The following is an 8,591-nucleotide window of genomic DNA, read 5'->3' as shown; positions in this document are numbered from 1 at the left end:
CGGTTCTGTACCGGATCCAAATTCCTTGTGTGTAACATGCTTGGCCAATAAATTGATTATTCTTTTTTTTTTGTTTGTTTTTTTAAGTTTAGACCTGGGCCACTTGTGTACGTGGCGGCCTATTAGATCCGATTAATGCCTCTGCAGCCATTTTTTTTTTTTTTGCATCTCACTCCTGTCGTACAAATGACGTTATTATTTACATGTGTTTTTCTTTTGTGTGGCTCACAATTCAGTTAAATCTGTACATGTGTGACAGTTTAGGAGCTCAGTGGTGTTTACACTGGATCCAGATATGTCACTTACAAAAAGATAAGATCTGACAAAAAATAATAATAATAATCTGAATTGAGCATTATCATCTTAATGTGTGTGTTTCAGGGGGTAGGGTGGTGGAAATATGAGTTCTGTTATGGAAAGCATGTCCATCAGTATCATGAGGTAAGGGTCTCTATTTGCTGGTGTGAGTGTGTCTGTATGATGCTCAGTCATTAATGTAGACTGTTAAAAAAAAGTCAATTGTATGTCCAGTATCACTTTAACCCATTAAAGGCTGTAGAGCTGCAGGTGACAATTATTTTCATTTTTAATTAATATGTAGATTGTCTCGATTGGTTGATTTTAAAAAAAACCACATCAGTTTCCTAAAGCCTAAGGTGCTGTCTTCAATTTTTTATTTTGTTTAACCAACTGTCCAAAATATTTGGACAAAGGAAAGTAGCATTTGATCACAGTGAAAATGTTCCTTGGTGTTCTAGGATAAAGAGCAAGGAAAGAACACTGTAGTGGTGGGGAGCTGGAACGCAGAGGAGCACATTGAGTGGGCCAAGAAGAATGTCGCTCGATCCTACCAGCTCAAAGATGGAGTGCAGAAAGTCAAGTATGCCATTCACATACAGCCTTAACCCTGGATGTAAGTTCAGATTGTTGTTGATTTTTCTCTTTTTATTAGGTTAGTTTCCCACTTTTATGGCCATGGGGATGTGTGTGATCTGACTGGAAAGCCCAGACAGGTCATTGTCAAGCTCAAGTGAGTGTGCTGTAATGCAGGGGCAGAGACATTGTCCCTGCCCTAAGTCAAAACATGAGTAAGACACTGCCCCATGTTTTTCCATTTAATTCACTCGTATCATTTGCTTCTCTGTGTCAGATGTAAGGAGTCAGAGTCTCCCCATGCTGTCACAGTCTATATGCTGGAGCCTCAGACCTGTCAGTACATCCTTGGGGTAGGTTCACTAGTAACCACTGAGTCACTGAAATAAAGCACATGCTTGGTTTAGGCACTGCTAACCCCTACTTTAGTTTCGAGAGCTAAATAAAGGAAATGTGCTGTTTCAAACTGTAACCAGTCTAATAGTAATGTGGTTCATTGGGGTACATAGGACAAATGTTAAGTGAAATAGCATTTAAGTTGACCTTTTTCATAGATATTTAACTTGTCAAACACAAATATAACTAACAACATTAGTAACTGCTGTAAGTCATTAGTATTAGTAAAGTCCATAACTGATTTATTTGGAAATGATAAAGAGATGAGTGCCCCAATGCTATGAAAGGTATCAAGATTCAGGTTAGCAAACTGACATGTACAAGCATCATCAAGCAAACTTGTAAGTCAAATCTAACATTTGGATACAAACACTCTGGCTGTTCAAAGTTAACTAGAATTTTTGTTTGCCCCCAGAAAAACTGAAAAGAAATATACAGTCTGAATGGTTAATAATATTATGCTAATAAAATGTAATCTAATATTGAAATATTGATAAAGTATTCATAAAAACAGGAATTAAAATGTGAGGAAGTCGTGTTATAATGATCCTGAAAATGAAATACAAGGCAGGAAGACTAATATTTACCTATACTGGCTGAGTGCACATAGTTTCTACCTAGATGACTGGCACCACGTTTCAGGTGATTTTGTTTCCCCCCTAGGTTGAGTCTCCAGTTATATGCAGGATTCTTGACACAGCTGATGAACATGGACTCCTGTCAATCTCCAGCTAATCGGACAAAGATCGTACGACAGCAACTGCACATGAAGGACAAGGAGAGGACAGAGAGATGCACTTGACGAGAGAGCTCACTTATCATAAAACAGAAGCCTGTTGGAGCGAGAGAGAAGCCCATGACACTGTGAGGTTGAACTGAGGTTAAACTTGATCCTGGACTTGGCGTATTCCAAGCAGCACACAGCCCCAGTCCGTGCTGTGAACCGTGTGATGGGCAACGCTACACTGCAGCAAATACAGCAGGCTAGCTCAGACTATGTGAAAACACAGTGACTGATGCCTCACTCCAATGGACTTAATGCCTATGCTTCATATCTATGCTTAACTTTGTGCTGATTAAATGCAAGCAAATCAAGGGACTGATAATCAGGAGAATCGATATTCACAGAGGTTTATTGTCTTTAAGTTGTGTATTTGTGTGTGTGATACGAAGCGATTAGCAACTAACCTGACTGTGGCACTTTGTACATGTAAGGTCTGTGGGAAAAAAGCAAGTCTGAAGATGTTTTGTAGCAGTCAGAATGTGTGCTGTGTTAATTTACAGGATAAGTGAGTAACTTGTGCATTAGGGGGCGCTATGGAGTTGCAACAAAGTGAGTGGTTGATTAAAATTTCAGACAAGTCTGTAGGCTGTACAGAATGTCTGGGTTCCTTTTAGAGGTATTCTGTGGTTTTCTGAAGATGTACACTGGGATCCTGGTCACTGCTGTATCATATGGATAAAAACCAATGCAATTGCAGCAAAGAATACATTTAATACATGAAACCTCATTCATAGTGTTGCATTACCACACAGGGGAAAATATTTGACTTGATGAAGATATCATAGCAACAAATTTCTTTGCTTCATAATTATGGTGATGACCACTTAATTGCTTTGACTTTTACAATAAATAAATAAATGTTTTTACTCGGCTTTCCTATTATTCATTAAGTGACCTCACTTTATAAAAACATGGCATCTGTCATTTTCCTTCTAGAAAGGTCAAAGTATTTTCATCCTCCATTGAAAGACATCTACTCCAGTAAGCTGCCATGTTAAATTTCCACCAGAGGAGGCTAATGCTATGGTCATAGTATAATCATATCCATGTACAAGCCCTTTTTTCAGTTATTCCAAAGAGTGGAACTGTGAAAGAATCATTGCAAATAGAGATAAATTTTACACTGATGTGTAGCAGAGTGATTGAAGGTCTGTGAAGCTCTGCCAAGCTCTGTTTCTTTGCTGAGTAAACTCAGTATCTCACTCATTTAAAATATAAGCATGTGGCTATATTCAGAAATGCTCTCTAAGACAGACCTGCAATTCTTTTAATTAGCCGTTTACGCTGCTGACAATGTTAAAACTAGTGGTGGAAAGTACTATGTACATTTAATTAAGTACAATTTTTGAGGTATCGGCACTTTATTGCTACTTGATACTTTGACTTCACTACATTTCAGAGAAAAATAGTGTATATGTTGTACTCACTACACTTATTTGCTAACTTTAGTTACTTTTCAGAAAGAGGTTAATAAAACAAAATACAGTATGATCACAAGATTTATTGATCCTTGGTGTAAAATGCACAAGTTCCCCAGCAGTAATTCAAATTATAGGCATATCAGGTAGTTTAAATTAGCTCCACTTTCACCAGCTGCAGCATTAAAAGTGAGGTACAAAATAATCATCAAAAAATATGTTGTAATGCTACATGTAAACTATGCCATTTTGCATGAGTACTTTTGTTTTTGGTATTTTAAGTATATTTTCTGCTAATAGTTTTGTACTTAAGTAACATTTTGAATGCAAGACTTTTACTTGGAGTATTTTTACACTGTGGTATTTTATGTAAGTAAATAATCTGAGGACTTCCACCACTGGTTAAAACTATGACTGCAGTTAACGATTTTCATGTTCATTTTCTTGAGTAACCATTTTGTCAAAATGAAAACAAATAAAATTGAGTACTAAATTTCTTCTGACAGTTTTTTAAAGTCAGAACTTAAATACTTTTTTTTTTTGTTTTATTACAGTGGCCATTATCGTCGTCCATAACAAAGAAACAAAATGCTCACATTTTAAAAACTGGAACCAGATATATTTGGACATTTTTACTTTAAAAGTATGGAAAAGAATTAGGGCAAAATATTGAGATCACAAGTCAGAACTCAACTTTTGTACAGTGGCACCAATCCTCTTCCATAGAACAGTGATAATTAATTGCCCACAATACGCATTTGTTTTAGTTCTAGTTAAAAAGTGAAAGCACAGATTCACTGCACTTGCCAAACTTTTATTGTGTTAAAAAAACAAATGTTCACAAATCCATTTTTCTTAAGAAGCAAAAAAGTCTCACCACATGTGACCACATGCCACTGAGAGCCACGTGGCGGCCCATCTCAGACACTACAGCAGCTGGTATCAGTGCTCAGACAGTTCAACCAGCGACTGCAGTCTCTCGCTACAATAAAAACCAGTTGGGTTACAATGGCACATGCATGTGCAACATGGGCAAATTTCTGTGAAAATGTAGTATCTGTTGAAAAAAAGTAAGCCAATTCAGTAACGGTAAAGAACTTTTTGGAGCAGACATTTACTCATACTCCTACTCATACTCCTTTAAAATCTTTTGCATGTTTGTACTGTCCATGGTTAAATTTTCCTTTTAAGAAAACTGAACATGTCCTTCCACTGCAAAAAAAAAGAAGAGATTAATATGGATTCATATACAGAAAATGGCCTGTGTTTATGTTCCTCTTCTGATTCACATTTGATTTAAAACCAGGGTGAGACTGTTCAAGCCATACTATTTGGAGGCTTGATTAGACTGAGGGAATGGGAATCTGGTGCACAGAGGTGCTTTCAAAGTCTTGTAGTGCATCTTGGTGAGTGTGGTAGTGCATGGCTACATAGGACTTGGCAATGACAAATGTCTGAGAGTTGACAGGCTGCAGACTGGTGGGGGAGCTGAGCCCTGCGGAGGGGCTGCTGTTATAAATGCTATAGTAGGGCTCTATGCGGGTATTGATAGGTGTAGAGGTACTTGGGGGACGAGGTTTGCGCACACCTGTGACCCTTGGACTACCAGCGCAATCTCTGGAGTGACTGGGCCCACAAGCCTGGTCTACCAGCCTCCTCTGTGGCTTAGGTGATAGGACATAGGCGGAATTGGTTTCATGATGGGAGGACTTATTGCGATTGACTTCCAGGCTGCCCTTCCCCATTGCATGCAGGCGAGTCTTTTGCTTGCAACAGAGAAAACCCAGTGCCACCCACTGAATACAGCACAGCACACGGCGGCGGAGGCCTGCACTGTTGCGAGAGTACACAAAAGGATTGATGCCCGATTTGAGAAAAATTAGCACAAAGCTGCACAGTTCGAACTGATAATGTGCAAAGCTACTTTCGGGTGACAAAACATCCTGTGCCAGTGAAACTCCCATCGGCAAGCAGCAAAGCAGCACAGAGAGCACTATAACTACACAGGTAACAACTGCCTTAGAGTCTTTAGTTGTGGCCAAGTTAACTGTAGACACGACCTGACAGCAGGTGGCTCCTTGGGCAGCACCTGGAACCAGACGCAGGCTTGACCTGTTGGCATAAGAGTGTGTCTGCGCATTCTGCAGTTTGTTGTAAGTCTGGTTACGGTACAGAGAAGGGCCTTGAACAGCACACTGCATACTCTCGAAGCCTGCTGCAATGAGAGGTGGTGGGGGTGGAGGGCATGTGGCATCTACTGTGATGATAGGACATTTCCTCACTTGTGCATTCTTCTTCAGTGTTTGAGCAATCATCAGATAGGATACAGATACCATAGCTACACAAAAGGCAAAGTCTGCCAGGTAGACATACAACACAACCCTGGCTTGTCCTCCTCCCAAGCCAAAGTGGGGCAAGCAGGGTCCATCTCTACGAGGATATGCTCGCATGGTAAGGAGAGCAGCCATGGTAAAGCTGGATGTCCACAGCAGGGCAGTGAGAGCCAAAGTGCAGGGGAAGGAGGCAGTGCGGTTGGGCTGCTGCCCCAAAACCATGCGCAGTCTATGCAAAGCAATGACAGCTACTGTCTCCAGGGACATGATGATGAAGCCTGAGCTGGTTAAGTGAAAGGCAAAGCAGAAACTCTTTGACACGCCGTCCCCTCCGCCTGCATCCAGAAAGAGCACCAGTGCAAACATGGGAGCAGTCACACAGCAAATGAACAAGTCACAGAAGGACAGGTTGAGAATCATGAAGTCAAAGTTGGTGCGAAACTTGCGAAATGCCGGATCAAAAAAGGACAGGAACACCACAAGATTGCCATAGGAGCCCAGGCAGAAGATGAAGACGAGAAGGAGAGAGCAAAAGGTCAAAGTAGCAGCGTGGATCACAGCCCAACCTGATGGGCTCTGTGTGCCCAGAGTGCCATTGAAGGTCTGATGTCTTGGCACATCCACCAGGTCTGATGGTGTAACAGTGGTGTTCATTGTATTATTAACAATCTATAAGGTACCCACAGTCATCAGTTTCAACATTATTCTTCTGTATGGAAGAAGCAGCCTACATGATGATCACAGTATCTGCTGCCTTGGTCAATGCTGCCACCTTGGTAGAATGCTGCAAGGGATACAAAGTCAAATATTAGCTATAATACTGTGCAGTAGATCATTTTTAATACATTCACAATTGATGAAATTGAGTAATGTATAGTTAACTTGCCACTGAGTGCTAAAAGGGTAGACTACATATAATAAGAAGCTGTAAGCTACAGCTATGCACCACTGCATTTGACCAATTATACCTTACTCCCACCTCTCCCCCAACATACACAGCGTCTGCTGAAATCCAGAGGAAATATATCACTATCTTACTCATTTATCTCTACATATTTAATGTCTTGGATAATCTAAACTGACAATGAGAAAACAACCTACCATCTGTCGTCAATCGTGAGTCCATCATCATCATCATCATTCGATACAGTCCATCTTCAGTTTAAAGCAGTATAGTAAGTGAACACACCGCAGCTTTAAAAAAAAAAACGTTTTTCAACAGCAGCCCAACCAAAACAGATCAGTCCATTGACAGACAGACAAAAATACGCTTCCTTACACGTCTGCGTTAAATTCTAATGCGAAGACATGACAGCATGTTCGTTTGCTTGGCGATATATCCAGTCTTATACAGGAGCGACGGCCACTTGACGTACAATGAAAAATGACTATTAAGTCACTGCCTACGTATCTGGGCATGAGCAAAACCACTGCATTCAAGTAACCATCCTTCTGTAAAAACTAACCTCCTTTCTCCCTGTACGCATCTGCAATTGGACAGAGAAAGAATAGTTCCCCCAGTTTCCTACTGCTCAAGGTTTGAGAGACAATCGCCTGTGACAAGTCAGATGTTACTGCAGCAAAGGTTTTAACAAAATAACATTTTTAATTTTATCCGTGATAGCAGAAAGTAGTTGTATGTAGTTACGGTCTGTCAAAAACCATTTTAACAGACAGGAGCTTGCATTGCTTTTACAACACCTGAGAGACGTCGTTCGGCACGATAAACAAATACAACACATTTACAAGTAATGTTATTTTTTTCCCGTTTTTTTACTGACATCTTTGAACGCATCAAGTCTTCAACATGGTTGATAAGCGATGCGAGTAGCAGGTAAGTTAACCGTGGGCCACAAAGGGCCAAGATATATGCTCTCAAATAGGTCCTTTGGTAAAGAGAGAGAGAAATCACATTCCAATGTTTTCTGGAAAATTTAAAAAGCAGTGCAACGTCATTCTAGGTTTAATTGATCTTAAGAGACTACCTTTGAGATAGTCCTTACACTGAAAAATATGGGTTTAAAATAAGTTTGTCCATTTACTACTTAACTATATTTTAAATATTGAGAAATTTTCAAAATAAAAACATCTAATTCCATTTTGTTAGAAACAATTTATTACCGCCTCATTCAATAAGCAAACCATACATCTAAAAACAAAAAAAAAAACCACTGCAGTTTTGGCACTACACTATACATAAGTGAGGTACTAAATGCTTCAATGCTCATACTGATTTCAAGTCATCAGGGTAAACCATAAGCAAACCAAACTCATTTGAACTCACTGGCTTTTAGAAAAAGGTAAATGAGACAGAGGATTAGAGGGAAGAGGTCACAATTATGGTCAGGCAATTTGGTTTTTTTCTTGCACCAAGTCACATGAAATGGTAATCAAACTGATCAGGTCCTCACAGCAAACACATCGCACAGCACAGCAGTGGGGAGCTTGTCCTCTCCCTTTCTTTGCAAGAGTAGATAAGAAAAGGCTCCACTACTAAAAGTTCAGTTATCTACTTAATCTCAGAAAAACAAACAAAAAAAGTAAATCTTAGCACTTCAAAAAGTTAAATAATTGACTTTGTGCATATTTGCTATACTATGATATATACATACATGATGCATACAATCATATATAGATCAAACAGCCACACAAACATTGTGTGTTGCAGCTTGAAGTCTGGTCCAAAGAGACCGTTCTTCAAAAGTCAATTCTCTGTGATTTGTAACAAACACTTCACTAGTGGAAGATAGTAAAGAGTATGTCCTACCCTGGACATTGTGTTGGCTC

At 39.7% G+C, this 8,591-nt stretch overlaps 2 protein-coding genes across 3 annotated transcripts in view; one reads left to right on the top strand and one right to left on the bottom strand.

Moving 5' to 3' along the window:
• erlec1 (endoplasmic reticulum lectin 1) overlaps positions 1-2,604 on the top strand; it is a 6,102-nt gene extending 3,498 nt beyond the window's left edge. The window contains exons 10-14 of the mRNA XM_020603266.1: positions 382-441; positions 759-880; positions 953-1,030; positions 1,151-1,226; positions 1,933-2,604. Of these exons, the coding sequence (XP_020458922.1) occupies positions 382-441; positions 759-880; positions 953-1,030; positions 1,151-1,226; positions 1,933-2,004 (408 nt within the window). The 3' untranslated portion in view covers positions 2,005-2,604. The remainder of the gene's footprint in view (positions 1-381; positions 442-758; positions 881-952; positions 1,031-1,150; positions 1,227-1,932) is intronic.
• A 91-nt stretch (positions 2,605-2,695) lies between these two features.
• On the bottom strand, positions 2,696-7,772 carry gpr75 (G protein-coupled receptor 75). Of its 2 annotated transcripts, XM_020603265.1 has the most exons (3): positions 7,271-7,772; positions 6,906-6,998; positions 2,696-6,588 (listed from the first exon to the last, which is right to left on the bottom strand). In XM_020603265.1, exon 3 carries the CDS (start codon positions 6,456-6,458, stop codon positions 4,815-4,817), a length of 1,644 nt encoding a protein of 547 aa, XP_020458921.1. In that variant the 5' UTR covers positions 6,459-6,588; positions 6,906-6,998; positions 7,271-7,772; the 3' UTR covers positions 2,696-4,814. The 2 variants fall into 2 exon arrangements, with proteins under 2 accessions (XP_020458921.1, XP_020458920.1); XM_020603264.1 differs by having other exon boundaries at positions 6,906-7,772.
• Positions 7,773-8,591: the final 819 nt, after the last annotated feature.

This window comes from Monopterus albus, unplaced genomic scaffold (genome assembly GCF_001952655.1).
Source record: "Monopterus albus unplaced genomic scaffold, M_albus_1.0 scaffold60.1, whole genome shotgun sequence".
Classification (NCBI taxonomy): Eukaryota; Metazoa; Chordata; class Actinopteri; order Synbranchiformes; family Synbranchidae; genus Monopterus; species Monopterus albus.
The sequence above is the reverse complement of the archived record's forward strand: the minus strand, read 5'-3'. Positions and strand labels throughout refer to the sequence as shown.

Bases quoted from the DNA above. Each gene is read 5' to 3' on its own strand.
- gpr75 (XM_020603264.1), bottom strand. From the start codon at position 6,458: ATGAACACCACTGTTACACCATCAGACCTGGTGGATGTGCCAAGACAT.